Source organism: Thermobia domestica, chromosome 15 (genome assembly GCF_964235325.1).
Source record: "Thermobia domestica chromosome 15, izTheDome1.hap1.1, whole genome shotgun sequence".
NCBI classification, from domain to species: Eukaryota; Metazoa; Arthropoda; class Insecta; order Zygentoma; family Lepismatidae; genus Thermobia; species Thermobia domestica.
The window spans coordinates 141,113,186-141,140,584 of record NC_137468.1 but is presented as its reverse complement, the minus strand read 5'-3'; the positions used below and the strand labels follow the sequence as shown (position 1 = coordinate 141,140,584).

Genomic DNA, 27,399 nt, shown 5'->3' with positions numbered 1-27,399 from the left:
CCCTCTCCTTTATCCAAAAATATAATACAAAGAAGGGCTGTGGTGGGTACGCGGTACAGTGTTCAACTCTGGTGCATGAGGTTCTTGGTTCGTTCCTAGCTCGCGTCAAGTGAGCTTTGTGGTAAACAAACACCGTGTAAGTGGGTTTTCTCGGAGTTCTTTCGTTTCCTCCTTTCTTCATTTCAGTAATTTATAAATGTGTACCTTATTAAACCGACTCCTTTAGCATAACCAGTATATTCGTTGAACGTAAAATTTATAATAACTTTTATATCGATATTACAATATTCAATATCAATATCCGGACATTATCCAATATTTCGATATTTCATACAACTAAGATTCAAAGGTTTCAGTAAATCCATATTTTAAAACCAATCTATAACTCCTTTACGCTAAAATTCTCTGTTATATTTCACAATGCTTCTATTAATTACAACGGTTTCTATTTGCTTCACGAACTAGAAAAGAAAAAAACAAAAAGGCAAATAGCTACTTATCGTATTACTTTTCAAATTACAAAAAACAAAAATTATACTCAAACTAAGCATATACGTAACACATTAGCTTTGCATCTAAAAGACACAAATTCGCTTTCCGGCGCGGATTCTCCTAACTCGCTGTTCAATATAAGTGTGTTCTTACACAATAAAGTTTATACCATTTATAATTACATATAACTGGAAAGTCCACAGTGCAAGCATAAAAAAGAATTGACGTACGGTTCTTCACGCGAGAAACCCTAGATTCGATTCCCGGTTAGTCTGCTAACTTACTGTCCAATATAAGCTTGTTCTTACACAAAAAATTTATACCATTACATATAAGTAAAAAGTTCGCACTGCAAGCAATAAAGGTTTAGCGTATGGTTTTCCATGTGGAATAGTCCTGCTTCAATTCCCGCCAAACCTGTTAACTCCATTGTTCAATATGTTTGTTCTTACACAGTAAAGTATATAACACTTGTAAGCGAAAACTTCGCAGTTCAAGCAAAAGGTTTTGCGTCCGGTTCTTCACGTGGGCTATTGGCCACGTTTTCTCCGCTCTCCGGTTCTCCTTAATCCAGTCCAGGTAAGTCTCCTAACTTACTGTCTATTATAACTGTGTTCTTACACAGCAAAGTTTATACTCTTTACAATTATATATAACTGAAAAGTCCACAGCGCGAGCATTGAAAAATTAGCGTACGGTTTTCCACGTGAAACGTCCCTGCTTCTATTCCCGCTAGTGTCTTGCCCTCCTGTTCAATATGACTTCCTACTTAACATATACTTTATAAATACCTTTTAGACGTCTTAAATCTTTTATAGGTGCATATAAGTTACAAAATTTGCTGAGCAAAGTGTTTAGTGCACAAAATTTCCACGCAAGAGTCTCCCGTTCGATTCCTGGTGAATCCCCTGCCTTCCTGTTCAATATGAGATTGTTCTTACACAGTCATTTTATACCATTTATAGTTACTTATAAGTAACAAGTTCGCACTGTAGGCAAAATGTTTGGCGTACGTTTTTCCAAGTGGGAGAATCCTCGTTAGATTCTCGGTGCAATAAACAATCTAGATTCCTTGTACCCTACATATTGCATTACACTGTACCTTAGTTAATTTATAATTCTATATAAGAACACCGAATAATATGGTTTTCAATGTCCGAAAATCTGCAATCAATTCACGGTAAAACAAACGCTTCCTTTCTCTTATACTCCCGACAATTACTAGTGTTTTACAAGTATTTCGTTTACAATGTTACTTCCCATGTAAAATGAAAAATGAGCAAGTATAAAAACAAAAATGGAAATACTACAAAGTTAGTACCTACTAGGAAATGAGTCGGCATTTATGTAATTCTAATAACCTTGAAAGCAACCTCGAAAATTCCAGAATCCTCTTTCCCCCATTCTACCGACCAAAATTCCAGAATATTCTATCACTTTCCTACGACTGCTGCCGTGCACAATGTCATGCATATAAATGAGACAAAAATATTTATTTTCCTTGTACGTGTGTAATCTGCATATTTCATTTCTAAAGGCAATTAATATCCTGCTTGTCAAATTAGCATTTCTTAAACCTTCTCCAAGCGAAAGTCATTCATTATACGTCAAAAACATTATTCATTCTTCACAAAGCAATATCCACCCTTCTTAATATATGCTTAGAATCTACAGAGAGAAATAATTATTAACTATCAACATAATTTAGTGCCCTTCTTTTGTTTTCATTCTAATATCATAATTCAACGTGTTGAACAACCTAATGTGCCATACGTAAATAACACGTGCAATGGATGTATATCTCATTCATATGCAACATAATTATAAATATATAATTAAAAGTTATTCATCAATGTGAAGTTTGATTTTAAAATGCAAAAAAGTAGAGCAGCTTGCTACGTGTAATGAATATATAATTAGGGACCTTCTTTACTTTTATATAACAATGTACTATGATGGCATTGGAAAGGTTCGGGAGATTTGAGGACAGCAGTAATGTCAGAAATCTGACCCTCGATTCGAGATCCCGGAAATAGGGTCCCGAAATATTGGGTTCGGGTCTTTTATATTCGGCTATTAAACAAGGTGTTTAACACAGGTAGCGGCGATGGAAAAATTTTGCTGCTTTGACTACTGCAGTGATATCAGACATTAGGTCTAAATCCCGCAGTTTTGGGCTATGTTGTAAACCTTTACTGTGGCTCAATCTCAATACTTGATTGCGCGAGATGAAACCATCAATTCAGCTAAAAATATAGTTTTATCTTGCGCAATCAGGTATTAAGATTAAGCCTTAGAAAAGGAATAAAACACAAATCTAAAAGTGGGGGCCTTTAGCCGATTTCCGCAACACTGTGTTAAAGGGACAAAAACTTTCCAACGCTATCACTTTCGTCCCACAACTCCATGTTTAAAAGGAACAGAGCCAAAGACTTGGGGACCCCATTTCTGAGGCCCGAGTGCGAGCCCAATTTCTGACATCACCGCTGTGCTCATAAGACGCGGACCTTTCCTACTTACCACCCGCACCCAACAACTCAATGTTTAATAATCAAATAGAATTAACCCGAATCCAAAATTTCGGGACCTCACTTCTTTGAGATCAGAGCCCGATTTCTGACGTTACCCTGTGCTCAGACGCCTAGGACCTTTCCAATGGCACACACCGATGTGCTAAGGGATCCAAGATCTTTCCAAGGTCACCACCCGCGTGCAAGAACTCCATCTTTAATAGACGAATAGAAAAAACCTGAGCCCAAAACTTCGTTATTCCATTTCTGGGGACTCCGTGCCCGAGCTTGATTTCTGACATTTCTACTATGCTCAGGGGACCTGAATATTTCCAACAGAACCACAAGCGTCCACCAGCTCCATATCTAACACTGTTTCCCTGACATGAGAAAATTGGCTCCATGCTCTTTCCATAACTGTTCTCCAAATAGTTTTGTATAGAACCAAAGATAGTTTTGTCAAGTTAAACAGAAAGTTCAAAATAAGCCTCTTGAAAACAGCTCTTATTTGTAAAAGAATACATAATGATCGCTTTTAGCTGTTGCAATGGTCTGCCCAGCAAGCTTGATAAAAATTCAGCGTAGGATAACGACAAAACCTGAGTAGGGGACACATGTAGGTTCTGCAGACAACTTTCCCCCTCCCAATATTCTTCGACCAGCACACAGGAAAACACAGAACATTTTACATAAGATCCAACTAACTATAGATAACGCAAAGCATATATAGGAGTCTAACTAACTATACACAGCGCAAAGTATTCCCATAATTACAATTTTTAAAGTGAGATCGCATAGGCTTTTATGTCATTTAAAATCATAAAAAAACTTACATCTAAAACTTATAACTTATAGCGCTGTCTGTGATTGAAAAAATAGTTTTTGTTTGGTGTAAATCGGTTCACAAATAACTGAATTATAAAAGTTTAAAGTTTAGTATGTTGTATACAGCTGCTACAGATATATGTATATACACTCTCGCTCAATCGCACACACATACATTTACAATATCAGCTACCGAGCACACATATACATATATAGCAAAGAAGAAAGAGGAAGTAAAACGTGACTCGCAATCCGATTCTCTTTCTCTTTTCCCTTCTCTCAGCTCTGAACGACAGAAAGGTATGTGCAATAGAAACAGAGAGAGAATGACTAACAGCGAAGTAACGGCGTTGTATTCTTCGCTTCCCATATACTTAACATTGGATTTAACAGCTAAGCATAGCTCGGGCGCTGTATTCTTCGATCAACTTTCCTCTCGTAACGATCAGTTTTCAAGCAAATGCATCTTCGCCGTTAGCATCCTTGTCGACAGAGTTAGCATCTAGTTCTAAAACGTGCCACATGCATGCGCTAGTGTCTCTCTTTCCTTCCCATCAACACTCAGTGATACCAGAATATTAGAACTAAATCCTAACTTGCAGGACAAAAAAAGAAAAAATGTCAGTGTTTCCAACCCACTTACCAAATATTATAGTGTTTACCCAAAATATTTTTAAAAGGATAGTTTCACCCCTCCATAATTATAATGTGCTAACTCAACAAATAAAAAAGTTGGCAAATTTCAGAAAAAAATATAAGGGCACACTGCAAAAAAGTAAAAATTCAGATATTTGAAAAATAAAAATACTAGCATAATCTACATAAAATTCTATGACTTTTTAAAAGAATAACATTTCCCCGAAAACTCACAAATAAACCCGTAAAGAATTCCCGAAATTTTGAATTTGTTATATCTCCGTTGTTTATTAACCGATTTTCAAAATTCAAACGGCTGTCAATAGACAAATAAATTTACTATCTATCGAATGTTTTGTAGGTTGCATAACTTTAAGGATATAATTACAAAAAACTCAAATAAATCTCTTATTTATACAAATATCTTTAAAATTCAAATAACATTGTGTTCTATACGTCTAAAGGTTTTAGTTTTTATAATTTTGAAACTATAAAAACACTTATACACTTAGAACATACTTAAAATTACAAGTTCGGATATTGATAATGGAATCTTCTGTTATTTTTTGGTTTCATTTCTAAAGTAAAACTGATGTATTTTATAACCATTATCTAAATCTTTCAAACCCTCATACTTAACAAACAGCTTATATTTTTTAATATCTTTCAACACTTGCTCAGTATCGTCATTATACCTTTGTGGTAATAACGTCTTATATTTCTCATCTAAATGTACTAAAACTCTTTGACCACAACGCTGTGTTTGAATCAACTTCCATAATGTTATACAGTTTACTTTTTCTAACTCATCTATGCGAAGGAATCTAAATGCTTTAACGTCATTTCTTTTGTTCAAATAGCTAGTCATAGCTTATTTGTTATAAGGAAAATGTTCGTTTTATGAGAAATTCATAAAACCGCTCCCCATTTGAAATTTTACATACAGAACTCAACAGTTGGATAATTATCTTTTAGACCTGTGTATTTGATTTTTATTCCATCTTTAACGATCTTATCAATCATTTTATCTGTTAAGTGTTTTGTAAATCTAGGTGGAAGAAAGACTTTAAACTCCTCACACTCAACTAAAATGCTCTTTCCAAACTTAGTTTTAATCTTTTCCATTTTCACAATCTTATATTCTGTACCTAATTCTAATTCTCTTAATCCAATAACTTGTTTTTGTTCAAGACTTCCAAGTTTATTTAAAACCTCAATATGACTCGCCATCGTATTTAATATATAGAAAATCAACGATCAATCTTAAATTTTTATCTTTAACAATAAACATTTTAATCATTTTTGTTAATTTCGTTTATGGAAAACTTCCATAAACACCACAAAAATACATTTAACTATCTAAAACTCTTCTACTACTTTCTCATTCTTAGGATCATATGTAAAGTTCTTTTGTCCAATTAAAATCGCATAACATATAGTATTAGCAGCCACAGCTTCTGCAAAGTCTACTACAATCTTTATGTTTGTTCTCTCATTTACCGATACATTCTTCCTCTTACTACAATTAATCACATACATTGGTCTGTTATCTATAAACTCTTTAGGATCATAGTACATTTCGGTATTGCCACATGTTATTCTCTTCAATGCAGTATAATCTTCGTACATCTTAAAATAATCCCTGTTAGAAATATTTAAGTTTCTTGATTCTTTTGGAAATACCTCATTCCTTCCATTCTTAAGATAGATATTCTTTACCTTACAATGATCATACTTACTTGCATCTGCTGTTTGTTTACACTTCTATCAGTTTGGAACATTACAACTACGAAATCAGGCATATCAAATTGTCTAGAATTAAATTGAGTAGTAACATCGAACTCCAAGAAAGAACCTACAACAGCCTTCTGAACACATTGATAAGTATGGAATAAAAACATGATTTTAGGTTCTTTAAGAATATTCAACTTGTTTTCGTAATTAGATTCGTATTCAACAATAGGCATTCTTATCTCCATACTTTTTATTGTTATTTTTCCATCATGAGCAGCTGTTGCACTTGCTCCTGTTTCAGTCCATTTGTACAAGACATCGATATTATTATTATTAGCAGCTTTTGTAAATGTTATTCTCAATCCACCTTTCCACATAACCTCTTTATAATCACTTTAAAAGCCTGGAATTAATCTTTATGGATACAAAATGCTAAAATCCTTTCGTAGACCAAGTTTATCATCCGTTTCAAATCCTGCCTGTTTTAGATATTCAACTTGTGGTGTGGAAATCTTTAATGTTCCAATAGCTGTAGATGTTATTCCAGGTAGTTCAATCTTATCTATAACAACTCCATACTTTCTAACTTCAATTTGAGAAAAGAAGAATGGTAAGAAGTTATCCACAAGTTTTATAGTATCATTTGCACCAAATGTTCCTCCAACTGATGCTCCAACAACTTCAAAAGTCATATGACAATCTGCTTTGTGTGGATGTATGAACCCACCCCCCACATCGAAATCAAACTCAATATCTTTGTTAGCTTCATTCAAATTATTAAATGTTCTTGTGTTAGCTTTAAAACTCTGTAACTCATAACTCTCAATACTATCCATTTATTATAAAGAAAATCTTGAAACAACGCTTTTATGGGATATACCCATAAAAGAATCATACATAATAACATTTAAAAACTTATAATCCCCATCCTAACTTAACCTTAGCATTCATAGCAGTACCAACCCCAAAAGCAGCTAATCGTTCACCAATTGAAGCATCACTACTAAATGCTCTTTTCCATGCTTTAGTTTCTAGTTCCTTATCTGCAATATGTCTTGACTCTGTATCTTTATTGTCTCTGTAGTATATATCGTGTTCTTTACAAGCCTCATCTAATGGGTTAATACCTACATCACCTCTTTCTAACCTTTCTTGAAGCTTCGTAAAAGGTCCGCAAAATCTGAAGCCTAGTATATGTAACTCTGGTATTCCCTTCATGTTTAAAATCTTATTCATTAGTTCTCAAGCTTCTCATCATTCCAGAATCGTGGTGGTAATGTATTTAAGATCTTAATCAAATAACCTATACCTTTTGGATCATTAGGAATAAATTGTGAAAGCTTATTATTAATCATACTCACTATACCTACTTTCTCATTATAAAAGTTATTATTACCAACCTTTTCTTCTCCATCTATAACTATTAACCGATCAATTAACTTTCTCACATCGCCCATCCATATATATTCTTTAGGTATCTCTGTATATTGTTTAATTCCTTCACCAGTCCTTTTAGGTGTCGTGTTCTTTTTAGGAGTTGGAGGTAAATTTGGCTTAATATAATCATCCCAAATAGGCTTCATAATATTAATGTACTTAGAACCTCTATTAGATGGTACTTTTTATCTCGATTATATTTTTGGAAGGCAGCATCTGATTCTATTATTATTTCCTTGTACAGTTCAAAATCGTCATTATCATAATCTTCAATGGTTTTATTAGTATTCATCGTTAACAATTCCCATAGACCTTCTGTTCCTTTATAAGTTTTACCATTAATTATCAAATCATCACCACTGACTTTAACTTCAGAATTTCCTATCTTATTTATTATTTTTCCATCTTCTTCTACAGCTCTTATTCCAAACACACTATCATTTCTTTTACTATAATATTTTGTTGCAATCTTACCAAATGATTGCGCTGTTGTTAAAGATTCCACTCCTTCAACTTTGTCTTTAATTTGTTTTCTCATTTGTTTTATTTCTTCCGTTATAGGCGTATCACTACTACTTGGGGAACTATCATGAGTTATCTTTTTAGGTGTTTCTAGTAGACTAGGATCTATTGAAGCCGTCTTATGTACAGCTGGAACAAGTTCAGTTATTAGATTTTTATTTTGTTCTGCTACTTCTTTGATCTCACTTCCCAAGTTTTGAATAGCATCAATTACAGGCTGTTCTTGCGTCTTAAATTTATCGTATATACCTGCTCTTTCTTTCTTCCAAGATTTGAAGCCCTTTATCAAGAACTCCTTTAACTTAATATTCTTATTAATTTCTTTCTCATCCATTTATTATATAGAAAACGAACAAACGTCAAAAACGAACAAATGTCAATAAACGTGAAAAAACGTTAAAAACGTCAAACGTTAAAACGTAAAACGTGAAAAAACGTCAAACGTTTAAGAAGTGTTTTATCTTGTTCCTATACTTACCATTGTTTACCTTCCTTGTCATATCAATTACTATAAAACCATAATCTTCTTGCCAACATTTTGAGCATATCTCTTTAAATTTATCATACGGCATATCTCCTCCAACAAACTCATTATACACATGTTTAAGATTAGTATCATCTTGTCTGAATATGCATAGGAAGTTAACGTTATCTCTTATAAGCTGTTTAGGTACTTTTGAATTTGTCTGTGCAAGATAGAAACAGTCTAAACGTCTGTCTGCCTCTCGTAAAGTAATTTCTAACAGTATCTTGATTCTCCAAAATGTAATCGTCAAACACAACTACAGAGTATTTTTCACATTCATCAATAGGTACAATACAATGATTACCGCTTAAGAACGTTGGTATTTGCTTATTGAACTTTAGTTCTGCTTTTTCAAATCGATCCTTTAATTGCTCATACTTTGGCTGATTCATGCTTTTAGAATATATGTAGAAGTAATTATTGTTTAACCAACCTGGCTGCAATAAAAAATTAAATAACAAAAAAGTTTTACCACACCCCGATGGACCCACAATAAGACATCGAATATCATCAGGTATAAGTTCTCCATTTCTTTTCTTAGCTGTTGTTTCTTTTATCATCTCTTTTACATCCCAATTAATAGTTTTCTTACTCATTTATTATAGAGAAAATCGTTGTGTCCCTGGCTGCTAACACCTTTTATGATCTTATATCTTTAAGTTGTTCTCTGATCTTAAGCAACGTATCTTTTATATATTCGTTATCCATTTCGCCATTTAATGTTATTATCATCTCTGTTCTTTAAATGAGTTAATACAAGTGACAATGGTTTTATATTCGTCTTTTCTTTTGCTTATGTTTAACTTAGAAGACAAACCTGTTATAATAGCACTTCCAGTTGCAAGAGACGTTGTTAATATTGAGTAAATTGTTACAGGTATAAAAATATTAATAATCCAGTTGTTGCAGAAAGTATAACCGATAACGTAATCAAAGTGTAGTATGCATATCTAACAATTCGTAGTTTCTCTTTTTCTTCTTTAAACTGTATTCTAATTTTTGAATGATATCTTCTATTAACTTGATTACTTTCTCTCTTGGAATATCTCTAGGTAAATCAAACTCATTCATTTATTATATAATAAATGGCTAAGGTATTTAAGTTAACGAGTGATACTTCTGTTTTAAAGAAGAAACTCCATTACGAATTAGGCAACAGTAACAACTATTTAAGTATAGGACTAGTTGGGTTTTACACAACATACTTAACTCCAAACATTACAGAAAGAAATAATAAATTTACATTTTGTAGTAACCTTCATACTAATCTTACAAAACAACTTATAGTTCAACCTGGTCAATATAGTTTAAAAGAATTAGAAGAATATATTAAATAAAATCTTCCATACTCTGCCGATGCTTTTAAAAATATTAAATTTACTGAGGACAGAGAGAAAAATAGAGTTAAAATATTTAGCGAGCATTGTGATATAACCTTAAATACCATTAACACTGTATGAGGTTTTAGTGAGAAAAACAACCAAAAACATAGAACATGTTGGAGATAAGGCACCAAAGTTTCACCCATTCGATACAATTAATGTTCACTGTAATATAGCAGATGGTATGTTTGTTAAAGATACAGAATACACACATAGAGAAACAGGAATTATAGCATCATTTAAAACAGATGCGGAGTTTAAACATAGTATTATTTACGAGCCTACTTATCCATTATTTTTTCCTATATCTAAAGACAAGGTTGATAATTTTGAGATAAGGATAACAGATGAGAATGATTCCTTAATTGATTTTGGTGGAGCTACAACAACTGTACTTTCACAAACTAAGATTTTCTGTTAAATAAATAGGAAGATGTGTTCTATTAAAGGTTGTATGTTTAGTGTTCCTTATAACGAACTAAAGGATTTAAATATCGATCATGTATTAATAAAGAAACAACTTAGTGATAAATCTAAGAAAATTAAAGAAGGTAAAGGAATGGATTTAGCTTTAACTACTGCACAAATGAAAAAGATTAAGAAAGAGCATATGGGTGGTTTTATCTTTACAATTCCAACCATTCTAGCAGCTTTAGGAGCAGTTGGCTCATTAGCAGGTGGTGCAGCAGCGATTACTAAAACTGTACTGGATGCTAAGAAGAATAAACAAGAACTTGAAGAACAAAAAAGGCACAATATGGCTATAGAAGAAAAGCAGGGAGCAGGTAAACCAAAGAAGTCAAAAAACTAAAACCATTGACCAACTTCGATATAGAGAGGTTGGTTAAAGAATTAAAGAAAAAACGATTTAGAGGTGTATTTATGAGTGATGAAATTCCACAAAAACCCTATGTAAATGAGTGCGGTGTAGTTAACTTCAATAAATCAGAAAACATTGGTGCTCATTGGATATGCTATTGGAAAGATAACAGCGAAAAGTATGTGTTCGATTCTTATGGTGGTGTTTCTCCTAAACAACTAGTACAATATCTTGGTACCGAAAACATTTTACAATGACGAACGAATACAAGACTTTAATTCAGTTATATGTGGTCATCTTTGTGTTAAGGTTTTAAATCTTCTAAATCAAGTGTATTCTTTAAGTGATGTTATGTATATGATTAAAAATGATTAAGTTTAAGTGCTTTTATGATTTATATTCATAAAAGTTTTGTTTGAAGATAAATATGGAAGTTATACACAATAGATTTTTAGATTATTTTGAGAAGCATGAGGATGAACTAGATGCACTAGTTAAATATAATTTTATTGGTATTTTCGGGATGTTAGTAAGATAGACTTAAAAGATAAAAACAACGTATATACAGTTATTGATTTATGGAAAATGTTAATACCTAAATTTTTGTACACGGAAGAACAATTGGTAAAGTTATATCCAATAATTACCTTAAAGGAGTTGTTGTCAAATTATAGATCTAGACCATTAAAATGAAGTAATTGTGGTAGTAAGTCATTAAAAAAATGTATGAGTAGATACATTTGTGATTATTGTTCTGTATAGAGTGGTTGGGTTTACAGTACTAATGAAGAAATGAGAGCTGCTTGAGCAAGAAAACCATGGTATGATACTACAAAAAGATTTAAGTTACAGTTATCTCGTTTGCAAGCTTTACAGGATAGAATTCTTCCCAAAGGTGTGTTCAAGGTGTTAAATGATGAATTTAGAGACAAACCAAAAGATTTAATATCAACAAAAGATGTTCTAGAAGTACTAAAGAAAAATAAATACACAAAATATTATGATGATGTCTATTTAATACACTATCACGTTACCGATCAAAAATCATTAAACTTATGACATATGGAAGAAACACTTATAAACGAGTTCGAAAACTTATACGAGATCTTTAAAGAACTGTATCCGGAAAGAGCGTTGGTTATTAACTTAAAATGTGTTTTGTACTATCTGTTAAAAAAGCATGATGTTCATGTTGATATTGATTTTAAACACTCACCTAAACAAATAGAGATGTTAAAGAAATGTTTTGAAAAATTAGGATGGGCATTTTCTTTATAATAAATGAGTATGGATATAATTGGTAATGTTACAGATAGAAAAGGTAATGTTGATATTAGTGAAGAAAAATTAAAATTGTTGGAGAATTTAAATGATTTTGTTAGCGTAAGTCAACTTAGATCATTAGAAGCTCAATTAGAGAACGATAGAAAACGATTTGAAGATGTATTAGAAACGTTACAAGACATACATAAAGAAAGAAGATTTTCAAAAGATTAGGATGGATACTACTAAATTGATTATGCAAAAAGAAACTATACTTCTATTATATCGATTGAGAACTAAGAATGTTAAAGACCCAATCTTTAGAATATTCAATCTTTCTAATGGGTACAAATTTCTCTATAATGCAAAAGTAATGCACATAGAATTAAGTTTGGATAAATACTTTCTAGAGATATATTTAGGTGATACTTTGATTGAAAATTTACCATTTAGCTTTAATAAGAATGATATAATTACAATTAAACCAAATAAAAATTCAGCTATGGAAGGAGGACAATTATTGTTTGTTGTAATGTACATAGAAAGAGAACTTTCCTAAAGACGTTTGCTATATAATAAATATGGATATTTTGGTAACATTAAAAGTATAAAAGAAGAATCTAGAGAAGTTTTTACATCAAATTACACATCCTGGGTTGATTTTAAGAACAAAAGATTGGTTAATGTATCTAATGCTATTGATAAACAAGATGTTGTAACATTAGAACAGCTTGAATCAGTGAAAGAAGAGTTTAATTTACTTACACGAAAAGAAATTGTTGAATTTCCATGTCGATTGGCAGAAGATGATCTTGGGAAACCAGCTTTTTTGTATATAATTTAGCTGCTGCTTACAAATTTCTTTATAGAGGTAGGTTAATGCATATTGAATCAAGTCTTAATAAGCATCTTATAGACCTATTTTTAAATGAGGCTTTAGTTGAAAGTTTTCCATTACACTTTAATATGCATGATCAGTTAACAATTAGGCCATCCAAAGATTCTGAATTGAAAGAAAGTAGATTATTATTGCTTATTATGTATATAGAAATAGAAGATGAAGGTGAAAACGAGTCAAGTGATGATGATAATGTTAAAAGTATAGTATTAGGTAGTGATAAATTTTATTTTTTTGTTGATTTTCTATACAATAAATAATAATGATAATGTATTGTGTTAAATGTAAGAAATTGACAGATACGGAGAAAGATACCATTAGAATTGAGCAAACAAAGAATGGAAGATATCTAAAGAAAGGTATTTGTTCTGAATGCGGTGTTACTAAAACTCAATGCGTTAAAAAGAAAGATTGACTATATGATGGTAAAGGTATTAGAGAAGACATTATAGAAGAAATTCACAAACCATCTAGAAAAAACTTTGATAGACTAAGTGTGGTTATAAAAGGTATCGATGATCTTTGGCAAGCTGATCTTGTAGAAATGGATAGTGGAGTATTAAAAGGTGTTTCCAAATTAAATAAAGGCTATAAGTATCTGCTAACGATTATAGATGTGTTTTGGAAATATGCGTTTGCTCTTCCTGTTAAAGACAAGAGTGGTTAGAATGTTACAGAAGCATTCGAATCCATATTAAGAACAAGAAAACCTAGTAACTTACAAACTGATCAAGGCAAAGAGTTTTACAATAAAGAATTTAAGAAGTTGATGGAGGAAAATAGGATTAATCATTACTCAACCTATAGTGGTAAGAAAGCTTCTGTTGTTGAGAGATTTAATAGAACACTTAAACAGAACTTGTGGAAAACTTTCACAACACAAGGAAATTATAAATGGATAGAGATATTACCAACATTGGTTAGTGAGTCTAATAATAAAGTACATAGAACAATTGGTTTAAAGCCTATAGAAGTTAATAAAAAGAATGAGCGAACAATATTGGAGAAAGTGTATAAGAAAGAATATAAGCGTGTTAAACCCAAATACAAGTTAGGTGATCATGTTCGTATAAGTAAATCGAAAGGGTAATTTGAGAAAGGATATACATCTAATTGATCAACAGAAGTATTTGTTATTAGCGAAGTTATTCCATCTAATCCACCTACGTATAGAATTAAAGATTTAGAAGAAGATGTGCGTGGTAGATTTTACGAACCAGAACTATTAAATACGAAACTTAAAGATAAATACTTGGTGGAAAAGGTGTCAAGAAAGAAAGGTGATAAAGTATACGTTAAATGGCTAGGTTTTGATGATTCACATAATAGTTTGGTAGATAAGAGTAATATAGTGTTAATATAAATGTTTTCTTTTATGGAATAATAACCATAAAAGGCATTTTCTATATAATAAATATGAGTACTATGGATAGTTCTCTTAGTTTAAACGAGGAATTCTTTGAATGTGATTTGAAAATTATTTAAGAAACTATAGACGACATTATTGAGAATGAGGTCTTAAAATTTTTAAACAGCCTTCAACTATAAAAAATAATGATGTGTTTTATGATAATTACCATAAAACTTTAACGTGTACAAAAAGATTAAACATATCATAGCAATACAACCATTACACACACAATCTAGCTTAAATACAACACAGAGCATTCATCTTAGTTTAAACATAACAATTTGATCTGTGGATGGAGAAGAAGATGATGAGTTTGTTATTGATTTGTTTTTAAGTATAAGAGGCAATTAACAATAAGTTTCGTATTTAGATATTCATTAAGGTAAGGATAATGAGTTTTGAACATCCCTATCAGAAGAAGATTTGGTTAATGTCTGATAATTAAGGTTACGACTTTTATGGTATAATAGCTATAAAGGGTAATTAGTTAAACATTAAACAAACCATCTGTTGTAACATCGAATGCTAAATTCAATATACCACCTAAATCAGAATTATTGATATTTTCTTATTATAACTCTCCAATCCGCAAAATGCCTAAATAAATATATAAACTCTTCAGAGAGGTGTTGATAAATTGAAATGTTATGCCAATGAACTCTGTCTTTGAACTCTGCAATAAATCCTTCTGTTAAATTTTGAAACATTTAAATCATTTCCCAATCTACTTTGTCAGCGTAACCTCTTATAAGGTTTTCTGATAATTGTTGAGTTCCAGATAAGCGCCACCAAGAAACTTTATCTGCATGTTCTCGTATAAAGGCTTCAGAGAGTTTGCTTCCGTAAGATATAGCATCAAAATCAACTTTGTCTATAAACTCATTAATAAATTCTTCAGATAGGTTTTGATTATACGATACTTCTTTCCAATCAACTCTATCTGCAAATTCTCTTATAAAGTCTTCTGATAAGTCTTGGCTTTCCGAAATAATCTCCCAATCAACTTTATCAGCTAATTCTCTTATAAACTCTTCTGATAACTTTTTCCATGAACATATTTTACTCAAATTAACTTTCTGCAGATATTTGCGTATGAAGTCTTCTGTAATGTGATCATAGTTATATTCCTCCTCATAATCATCATAACCTATAGATAACCATTGTTCATCAGTCAGTGAATCTAACATCTCATCAGACAAATTCATAACGTTTGCATAGAGAATGTTTTGTATAAGAAATGAGTTCTTTTCTTTAGTGGCTTTCTTGAACAAATGATTTAACATACCTATGGACACGCTAAAATTTATTTTGTCTTCATCATTATAACCACCAATATCTAAATGTTTACATACACAATCAAATATAGGTTTGTAATATTTCCTTAGCACTAGTCATATTCACTGTACGTTTTTATTCTTAGATTATTTAAATTTATCTCATATTTGTTGGTTTTCTATATAATAAATATGGAAGCACATTTTGATTTATTACATGATAGACTTAAACTAATTCATCATGATCTTAAACTCTTAGCAGCACTATTAGAGAAACAAATACTGTTAAAGGAAAAAGAACTATTAATAATGCAACAAAAAACATAGTTGGATAGTGATGATGAATATAAATATGGTAGTGATGATTATGATGATGATGATTATGATGATAAGTAAGTTTACAAAAATGATTTAATTTTAATATGTGTATATGTAACTTTGATGGGTTATTCCCATGAAAGTCATGTTCTAATACAACGCGTAATATGTAGACAATGGCAGGAGTGTACAATGTTAAGTGTTGTATTAGGATATATGGAAGTAAAAATAGTACAAAAATGAATAGAAATAATCCGGCGAAGATAAAAAATTGAGTAATAGTAAGATTTTGTATATATTAAAAGATGAGTAATTATAGTAGATATACCGTAATAGAGTTAAGACGGCAATCTAAAGAGAAGGGAATCAAAAGATATTTCCGATTAAGAAAACCTGATAGACCTTCTTAAACAATATGACGATGAACAAAGCAGAAGAGAGATTAGAGATATATTCCCATTTAAACAAGAAGTAATTGAAGAACCGAAACCAGCACGTATACCTATAAAAGTAGAATTAGAAGAAACAGCACTCAAGAAGCGTTTACAAACTATTAAAGTTGAAAACATAGGTGGACATAAAGACCCAATAAATTTTTTAGATACAAGTGGGAGAGTTGCTATTAACAAAATCAAAGAGGAATTAAAATTTCACCCAGTTAAAGTAAACCTTGTTTTCATTTGTGATTATATAAAAGATAAAAGAAATACAAGAACGCAATTTCAAAACATTAAACGAGAGAATATTAGAATCAACTGACTTAAATGAATATATATCTTATGCAAAACAAAAACTTCGTAGAGAAATGGAAGAATTTGAAGGTAGAGGATCAGGATGGACATTACATCAAATTAAATACTTACAAATCAGATTAAACAAGTATGTACCATTAAGAGCTTCTTCCTATATTGAACTTCCTAAACCGATTAAAGATAAGAAAGCAGTGATTAATATTAAAAATAAAGACAATAAATGTTTCTTGTATTCTATTGCAAGCTATTTAAAACCTATAAACAGATGTTCCCAGTATCAAAGACCTTCACATTATAAACAACTTGTTAATAAGTTGCAAAAGGAGTATGTGATAGCATTGAATTTCCAGTACAATTAAAAGATATTCCAAAATTTGAAAGAAGAAGTAATATTTCGATCACTGTTTACAGCTATGACAAAAACTATAATGTATATCCACTTCAAATCACAAAAACAAAGCAAGAAAAACATGTTAATTTATTATATATAAAAGATGATCAAAATAATAATCATTTTGTTGGATAAAAAACCTATCACGATTAATAAGAAGTCAAGTGACAAAACACGAGGAAAAACTATACTTCTGCGATAGATGTTTAACGAGACACTTTCGAAATGAGAAACAGTTACAAAACCATGAGCTATATTGTAAAGAGCATGAGGCTGTTAGAATAGAACTTCCTAAATCATATGACAATCAAATAGTTTCAAAACTATAATCGATCATTAAGAGTTCCATTTGTCATATTTGCTGACTTTGAATGTATCTTATGTAAGTTAAAAATAGAGCATAATTGTAGTAAAACAGTAAAATATCAAAAGCATGAGCCAATGAGTTTTTCTTACTATGTCAAATATTCAAATGGAAACTATAAAGCCCCTGTTAGTTATATAGGTCCATATGCTGCAAAAGTATTTATTGAAATGTTGCAAAAAGAAGCAATAGAAATTATGGAAATATATAGAAGAGTAGTTAATATGAACCCGCTTAGTGAGGAGGAAGAAGAAGCTTATAACAGTTCGGATACTTGTCATATATGTGAGAAAAACTTGAATGACTTACCACCAGCTGTTGAGAAAAAATAGATATATTAAAGAAGAAAATACAGTTCTACAAGGATAAAGATGATATGAGTGAAAAAATAAAAGAATGGAAATATGAATTAAAAAATGTTTGTATAAGATAAATAAAAATAAAGCAAAAGTAAGAGATCATGATCATTTAACTGGAAAGTTTAGAGGTGCAGCTCACAGTTATTGCAATTTAAACTATAAAAATCCTAACTTTGTTCCAGTATTTCTTCACAACTTAACTGGCAATGATACGCATTTGTTCATTAAAGAGTTAGCTTATGATACACAGAAAATTAAACTGATTGCAAATAATGAAGAAAGGTGCATAACATATGAAAAATATATAAAAGTAGGACCAAAAAAGATGGAATAAATTTAAGATTTGTTGATTCATTTAGATTTATGTCAAAGAGTTTAGCAGAGTTAGTTAGTAATTTAAAACCAGAACAATTTCGAGAAACATTAAAGATTTTCCCGATTGATAAACTTGATCCAGTTAATACTAAAGGTGATTATCCATTTGAGTTTGTTGATTCATTTGAAAAATTGAAAGAACCTCTTCCATTATCACCAGACAAATTTACAAACAGATTAACAGGAGAAAAAATGAGCCCTGAGCGTCATAAGCTTCATGTACGAGTTTGTAAAGAATTCGATTTGAAGTTAACGGAGGACTTAACTGAACATTATAACAAAACAGATGTTCTTTAATTAACAGATATATTTGAAAACTTTAGAGATGTGTGTTTAAAGGCATATGGATTAGATCCTGCTTGGTATTATACAGCACCGGGCCTATCGTGGGATGCAATGTTAAAGATGACTAAAATTAACTTAGAAATGTTAACTGATTATGATAAAATACTAATGTTAGAAAAGGATATACGAGGAGGAATCTCACAATGCAGTAAAAGATATGTAAAAGCTAACAACAAATATATGCAAGATTATAATAAAGATGAGTGTTCAACATACCTAGCATATCTAGACGCAAACAACTTATATGGATGGGCAATGAGACAATACATGCCCTATAAAGATTTTAAGTGGATTAAACCTTACATAGATATAATGAACATTCCGGATGACTCAGAAACTGGTTACATATTAGAAGTAGATTTAGAATATCCGAGGTATTTACACAACAAACATTCTGATTTACTATTAGCTCCAGAAAACATGTGTCCACCAGAATCTAAACAATCAAAATTATTAACGACACTTTATAACAAAGAAAGATATGTTATTCACTACAGAAACTTAAAACTATATATGTCACTTGGGATGATGTTAAAGAAAATTCATAGAGTATTAGAATTCAAGCAATCAGACTGGTTAAAGAAATACCTTGATTTAAATGCAAAGATGAGAACGCAAGCTAAAAATGAGTTTGAAAAAGATTTTTATAAGCTCATGAATAACTCGGTATTCGGAAAAACAATGGAAAATATTAGAAAGAGGCAGCCCATACAATTAGAATGTGATCCTGAAAGAGTAGAAAAATTAATTGCAAAACCTAATTTTAATTACAGAACAATATTTACAGAGAATTTATGTGCTATACATATGAAAAAAGAGCGATTGACATTTAATAAACCAATATATGTTGGAGTGAGTGTATTAGAACTATCAAAACTATTAATGTATGATTTTCACTATAACACGATGAAGTCGAAATATGGAAACAATATAGATTTATGTTATATGGATACTGATAGCTTTATATATGAGATTGAAACTGATGACTTTTACAAAGACATAGCAGAAATAATTGATCAATTTGACACGAGCGAATACGAGGAAAATAATATATATGGACTACCACTAATAAACAAAAAAGTAATAGGTAAGATGAAAGATGAGAATAAGGGTAAAATAATGACTGAGTTTATTGGGTTTAGATCAAAGATGTATGCTTATAGAGTAGAAAATAAAGAAAAGAAAAAGGCTAAAGGAGTAACTAAAGCTGTAATATCAAAGGAGTTGCAGTTTAATGATTATAAAGAAAGCTTATTTAAAAATGTAAAAACATATAAAGACATAAACCTTATTAGGAGTTATAAACACGATATATATAGCATAACCGTTCATAAACTAGCATTAGATTCCTCAGATGATAAAAGATATATAGCGCGAGATGGTATAAATACATTAGCTTGGGGTCATTATGGGATAGAGTAAAAGTGTAATTATGTATAGTATAGTGTAGTGTAATTTTAGATGTAAGTTTTTTAGATATAAGTTCTTTATAGTTAAATGCTATAAAGTTCTATACACAAACAACTCTTTAACCAATTTTCATATACCAAAATTGTGCTAGTCAACTAATGTTAAAGCAAATAATTATTCAAAGAAAATGCTTAGTAATTACGTTAGTCATCTAGTGGCGATTTGTAGTTAGTAATATTATATCCCTTTTCTTTAAATTCTGACAATCTTTTTTGTATCCAATCATGAAGTTTTATATGGGATATAGAACAAAAGTTCTCATTATAATATGCAGAAATTCCACATACAACACATTTATTATTAATATTTCTTTCATTAATTAAGTCATAACAAGATGTAGTTTCATTCCTCCTATTAAAATATGGTGGGAAACCAACACGTATTATATCTTTAAATAAAATAACTTGTGGTGCTGGTAATGTAAAACCTACGGGGTTATATGTTGGATCTACAAACTTACATTCTGATAATGTAGCTGGTCTTAAAATCATAAATCGTGTGTCTATATCCTTAAAGAAAAGATACATTATTTTTATAAAGTCATGCTCTAACATTTTATTATGTATTTCAACCACTCGTTCTATTGATGAGAGTGAATAATCCATCAACGGTCCAGAATAGTTTAAACCCTGTTCAATTTCTTTATTGAGATTCTCTGCTCTATAACATCTTTTACAGTTATCAGACCTCTTGTTTCCATTTCTACCGAACTCCTGGAATTGTTTTAATTCTCCACAAATTACGCACTTTTTCATGATTTATTAAATATAAAATATCCAAAAATAGTTCATTTTTTGTTTGATTTTATAATGTCGTAAATACCTATGCGATCTCACTTACAAATTGTAATTATGGGAATACTTTGCGCTGTGTATAATTAGTTAAACTCCTGTATATGCTTTGCGTTATCTATAGTTAGTTGGACCTTATGTAAAATGTTCTGTGTTTTCCTGTGTGCTGGTCGAAGAATATTGGGAGGGGGAAAGTTGTCTGCAGAACCTACATGTGTCCCCTACTAACCTGGTTCTATTTTATGTCTAAATAATACAAAAAGAAAAAGATTCGTAAGCTGAGTGTAGAGGAGCGCCGAATTGTACTTAACCCCGGGCGCCGAAATCTCTAGCTACGGCTCTGCTTTTCTTGAGAGTCGATGCTACGCGTTGTGACTAGAAAACATATAATAGTAAGATATAATAGTTCACTTCAGCGTAGTTAGCGTGGCGTAATCGTAATATTACGAAACCGACGCCTGATTGAATTCTGTTTCTTTTTCTTGCTTTCATTCCTCTTTTTTATTTAAAATAGTACGTAGAATAGTGTGAAATTTTAGAATTAAGAACCGTAACAATCTAATACGGAAGTTAATGCTGTTTAGGTTTCCCTTTAAATATCGCACGTTTATTAATGTGAGACACTGTGCTCACGAATGGATCATCAATGCTAAATGCTGTTTTGTTTTTACATAGTACAAACATATCGGTAAACAGATTTGAATATCGGAACATAAATCGAAACCGCACATTTACAGAGTGCTCAGGGCCGTAGGCACTACACTTGATCGTTGGATTCTTGGAATGAAGATAACATTTACGATATAAGCTACCATGGCTCCGGAATAGGAAAGAAAGATAAACCGCAACCTCAACAATGTGATTGAAGCTAAGTGTTGCAGGACCTGTTACTAAATAAGAATTTAATTAAATTTTTCGTATTTTTTCGTTTTCGTCGCTTTCCCATTCACCATCTTCGAACATCGATATGTCATCTAAGACGTTCCCGGAAGATCAAAAATACTCCCCATCAGCATCGACGACCTTCTGACAGCATTGTGAAATGCCATGGATTCCATCATGGTAGAACTTGGTGGGCGGTGAAACGTGAAAAGTATCAAGTGCATTTTGCGTTCTACTAGAGATTTGAACATGCGTTCTCTAAGGTGACTGTCCAAGGAATGGAACAGGTGATAATTGAACGGTGCAATGTCCGGGGAGTACGGCGGATGCAATAGTGTTACCTGTCCCAGGCGTAGAATGGTGTCCCGGGTCATCCTAGCCACGTAGCGCTTAGCGTTGTCGTGTAACAGGAGGACCCTTTTGCGATTCAGAAGTGCTGGCTCCAGAGTTTTGAGTTTTTCGTGAATACGGCTCAACTGTTGACAGTACAGAGTTGCATTGACGCTTTGACCAGCTGATAGCAGTTCCCGATGCACGATGTAGCAAGCAGTACACGAAACACACAGGAGGACCCTCTTCTGGTGCAGTGCTTGTTTCGGCTGTTTTGGAACCGGCTCATGGGATGCTAACCAATGATGACGGCGACGTGGAGCTTCGTACAGGACCTACATGTCAACAACCTGTCTAGATATTACTCTTTCCTCAGACGAGACAGCAAAGAAACACAGGTGTCTGCTCGCGTTGCCTTCCGACCTGGAATCAAATCATGGGACCCATCGACCCAACTTGAGGTGCTTTACAAGTTGATGGAAGTGCTGCCGAATGGTTTCTTCACTCACACTGAATTGTAGTCCCAGTTCCTCACTTGGCTAGCCACTGTTCGCCTCAATTGCTGCCTGAAAATCTTCATTTTGTACATGTGTTGATCTTCCGGCACGTGGTGCGTCTTCGGGTGTTTCGTCACCATCCTTAAACTTGTTAAACAGCCGCTGCACTGTCCGCATAGTCACAACACCCTCGTCAAAGGCCTGGCATATCTTCCTCCCCGCTACAGCGGTGTTTGACCCCAGTTTGAACTTGTACATCATACACGCCCTTATAACGCTCTGTATAGGTTCCATGTTCAATCTGTCCTTACTCAAGTTCACGGTGTAACTGAACTGCCACAACCAGACAGTATGTTGGATATACCCACACCAACAATTGACCTTCGCCTTATCTTCATTCGCATTCAACTCACAGTGTGATGGTCAATTGAACACAAAGCTTCACAAAAAAAAAAAAAAAAAAAAACTACAGAACTTTCTTGATTACCTTTATACAAAAGTTGGTCCTAATTAATTTTGAGTATTGAGAAAAATCGTGTTCCTATTTTAAAGTTCTAGAAAACGTTCAAAGATATTTTTAGTTCCGTAACAATTGTTATTTTTAATTTTCTTCTTTAGACATGCATATATATCTATTTAATCTTCACATTGAGAATTATGAAATACAGTAGAGTTTCGATAAGTCGGTCTAATGTGGACCAAAGAGTGGCCGTTTGTGAAAATGCCGGGTTATCGGGAATAGGGTTTAAAAAAAATAAGTAGAAGTGTTTCCTCAGAAAATAAAGTACTATACTTGTATGTATTGGTTGCTTCAGAATACAATAGAGACAAAACTGCCCAATTACCGTTAAACAAAGAAGAAGTACGTACCTTATGAAGGCAAAGAGTCTTTACTATACATGAAAATGAAAATTAATGAACACACACTGTACAGTCATTTACGTAAGACAGAATTCAGACAAAAATACTTTATGAAGACATAAAGCTGTCTATAATGAAAATTATCTAGCCTACTTTGAAAAAATTGACTACTTTTTTTTTTTTTTAATGTGTAATGTCCTTTTGTTTTCCCCTGCAAGGGCGTAGCCGAGTTATCCGGACTCCCGAGTTATTGAGTGCCGAGTTTTAGAGATTCTACTGTATTACAAACTTTATGAAAAGGTAAAGGTCATCAATTTTAATGATCAGGCCTCTTTAAATTTACTTATTTTCTCATTAATATTATTGCTATAGTCAAGTGCAATCTAATGTTAGTCCTCATATACTTAGAATATAAGATCTCGTTGTTTCTTACCTGTACTGCGATATAATTTTCGGTAAGAGCTGAAGATTTCCTGGTGTTGTTATGAATACAATTGTTCTCAGGTAATCAGTCGAGGACTGACAACATTGTTGTCGTCCTCAGGGTAAAGTATGATAGACAAAACCAGAAGCCTTTATTATCTAGATGCTAGCATGAAGAAGGCGGAGTTTGATTGGTCAATGGAGACGACCAATCAGAGTCAGTCTATGGTCTCATTTGTGATTGATTGGTTAACTAGGTTGGTTGGCAAGCCCTGATTGTTTGTTAAGTAGTCAGTGACATCATCGTACAGACCATACTACTACAGATAGAAACGTGAAACTTTGACTGATTATTCCTTTTATTACGAAAGCAAGTGCTAAGGAAATGTATTTGAAAATACTTCTAAGAGAGGTGAAATTGTTTTGGCAAGAATAGTGTATCTCACAAATCCCCAAAATTAGAAAGATTAAACTCGGCATATAAACTAATCATTTTTAAAAAATTACTGAACACCTTTTAAGGCAGTTTTGAAAATTGTACTCCTAAAGGGGGAAAGGAGGGAATTTCTGTAATATTAAAATTTCCCACTATTTATTCAGAAAATTCCAAATGTGAGGATTCGTACCGTATTCATTTCTCTTTGGAAAATCAGAAATCCTAGTGGACGGTAAAATGTGCGTTTATTCCATTGCATTATCCCATGCCTTCTGTTTTATAGAGAACATATAATAATATCTTCACAAATCTTCACAAAAAAAATTATATATATCACTCCTTCTCTCCCGATCTATCGCTATGACAAAAGTTCGCATAAACGTGTTGATATGTCAAATTAATATAGCCCAGAATGTACTTAATGGATATACGAGGCAGTATCGTAAAGTTTTAATTATCATAGTAAAAAATCAGGATACATGGATTGTTATGATTTGTAGTTGCTAATCTCTCTCTATGTAGTCACCACCCAGATTTACACAATTCTCCCAGCGTTCCTTCACTTTACGAATACCGTCATTGTAGAAGTCTGCACATTGTGCCTTAAACCAGTCTTCCATTTCATGAATGACGTCATTTGTGTTGTCAAAATGGCGACCACGCAACGGATTCTTCATTTGGAGAAACAAGAAAAAGTCACTGGGTGCGATGTCGGGAGAATAAAGTGGATGCTGTAATACTGGAAGTCACACGCCCTTGCTTTATAGACAGGTTGAGAAAAGTTACGAAAGCTTGCTTCTGAAACGGTGTCAGCAAACGAAAAACCCAGTGCACAGATACCTTAGAGTTCGTCATGGATAATTTTCCACACACTACAATAACTGTGACCAGTCTCAATCGTCTCATTCATAATCGTTTGGATGGTTACACATCTGACTTCAAGGATTAAACATTCCACTTTCTTCACTGTGGCCGCATCCTCCGTCAGGATAGTCTTCCAAGTTCTTGGGTCGTCTGTGAGGACATATGACCAGTTTGGAGTTTTCTTTTCCACTTTACAATGATGTCATAAGATGAACAATCATCACCATACATACTCTTCATCTCGTCATGAATTTGTCTGCCATCATTACCCTTCAAATGCAGGAACCTTATCACACTGCGAGCCTCAATCTTATCCATCTTGTACTTTGGTCACTTTTGACACATCCTGTAAAAGAGTAACAATCATTAGGAACTAATTTCCTTAACATCATGCACATAAGAACCAAACATATCACTGACAAAATTTCATCATCATATCTTAATAATTTCCTGGTGATAATTAAAACTTTACGATACCCTCTCCTATATTGTTTTTACCAAGTACAATAATTACCACAATCACATAAGCGTCGTACTTCTGGATACAAGCCTCTGCAACTCCCTGGTCGGGTTATTCTCGTAAGTGACAATGAATCCAACTGTAATATAATATCACCAATTCATTTATATTTTTTTTCTTTTTACGTAAAAATTAAATAAATTGTTACAAATCTTAAGAAATCTAAATTCTTACAAAACACTACATCATCTTCAGATTGGTGTCCGTCATTATTTAAATAAACTACCTACGTTTGTTAATACTTTTGAGGGGGGAAAAAAGGCTGGTCGTTTTAGAAAAACGAATGAACAATCTTTATGGTACTTTCAAAAGCATTATGTAAGTCATGTTTCTGTTCATGTTTCTAAATATTATGTAGTTGTTATATGTTTTTCTAATTCTTTATTTCAGATTTCTACAGCTGTGGTAGAGCCCTACAATGCGATATTGTGTGCACACTCAACTATAGAAACTTCAGACTGTGCCTTTATGGTAGACAATCAAGCTATTTACGACGTTTGTAGAAGAAATATAGATGTCGAAAGGCCAACCTACACAAACTTGAATAGGATAATATCTCAGGTGGTGTCATCCATTACTGCCTCGTTAAGATTTGACGGTGCTTTGAATGTTGACTTGACAGAGTTTCAAACGAACTTAGTACCATATCCGAGAATCCACTTCCCCCTTGTTACATATGCACCTATAGTATCCGCTGAAAAGGCATATCATGAGTTACTCACTGTAGCAGAGATCACAAACGCTTGTTATGAACCAGCAAACCAGTTAGTAATATGTGATCCTCGACGGGGGAAGTACATGGCTTGTTGCTTGTTGTATAGAGGAGATGTTGTTCCTAAAGACGTAAATGCTGCAATTGCTACAATTAAAACAAAGAAAACAATTCAATTCGTCGATTGGTGTCCAACGGGATTCAAGGTGGGAATCAACTATCAACCACCAAGTGTTGTGCCTGGAGGTGACTTAGCTAAAGTTCAAAGAGCTGTCTGTATGTTGAGTAACACAACTGCCATAGCGGATGCATTCGCTAGGCTAAATACGAAGTTTGACTCACTGTTTGCAAAGAGAGCATTTCTTCATTGGTACATAGGAGAAGGCATGGAAGAAAGTGAATTCACAGAAGCCCGAGAAGATATGGCGGCGCTGGAGAAAGACTATGAAGAAGTTGCAGCTGATTCGGGAGAAGGAGGTGAAGGTGGAGCTGGAGAAGGGGAGTAATTAAGGGAAACAAATTTTATTATGACATTAAAATAATTACATAATCCTCTGTGCGCATTGCTACACTTTGTCGTTCGTTACAAGGGTTTAAAAGAAATTAACAAATGATACCATAAGACACTAGTTTCATTACTTTCAAAAACTCAGTCATAGTAAGCTAGTGCAGACAATGTAATATACCCTGGGTGTTTGCAGTAAATATAGATTATTTTGTTAAAATTATCTATTCTCTTTTAAAATGAAAAAATAAATAATGATTATGACGCTGCATCAGGCAAAGAGCGTACGAAGTATCGTACAGTCAGCGACAAAAGTTCTTTCCGTTATGTAAAATTTATTTTAGGAATAACGATGATGATAAGACTGGAGCGAACAGAAAATTACATTCTTTTTAATTTACTGAAAACTATACTCAAATTGTCCTTCCATTCTGAAGTTATTTACGAAACTAATTTCATCAAACGCAAAGAACT

The 27,399-nt window shown here is 32.5% G+C and overlaps 1 protein-coding gene across 1 annotated transcript in view; it reads left to right on the top strand.

The window, feature by feature from the left end:
• LOC145671269 (tubulin alpha-1C chain-like) overlaps positions 1–27,148 on the top strand; it is a 71,231-nt gene extending 44,083 nt beyond the window's left edge. The window contains exon 4 of the mRNA XM_081740205.1: positions 26,099–27,148. Coding sequence (XP_081596331.1) covers positions 26,099–26,926 — 828 coding nt within the window. The 3' untranslated portion in view covers positions 26,927–27,148. The remainder of the gene's footprint in view (positions 1–26,098) is intronic.
• The last annotated feature ends 251 nt before the right edge of the window (positions 27,149–27,399 follow it).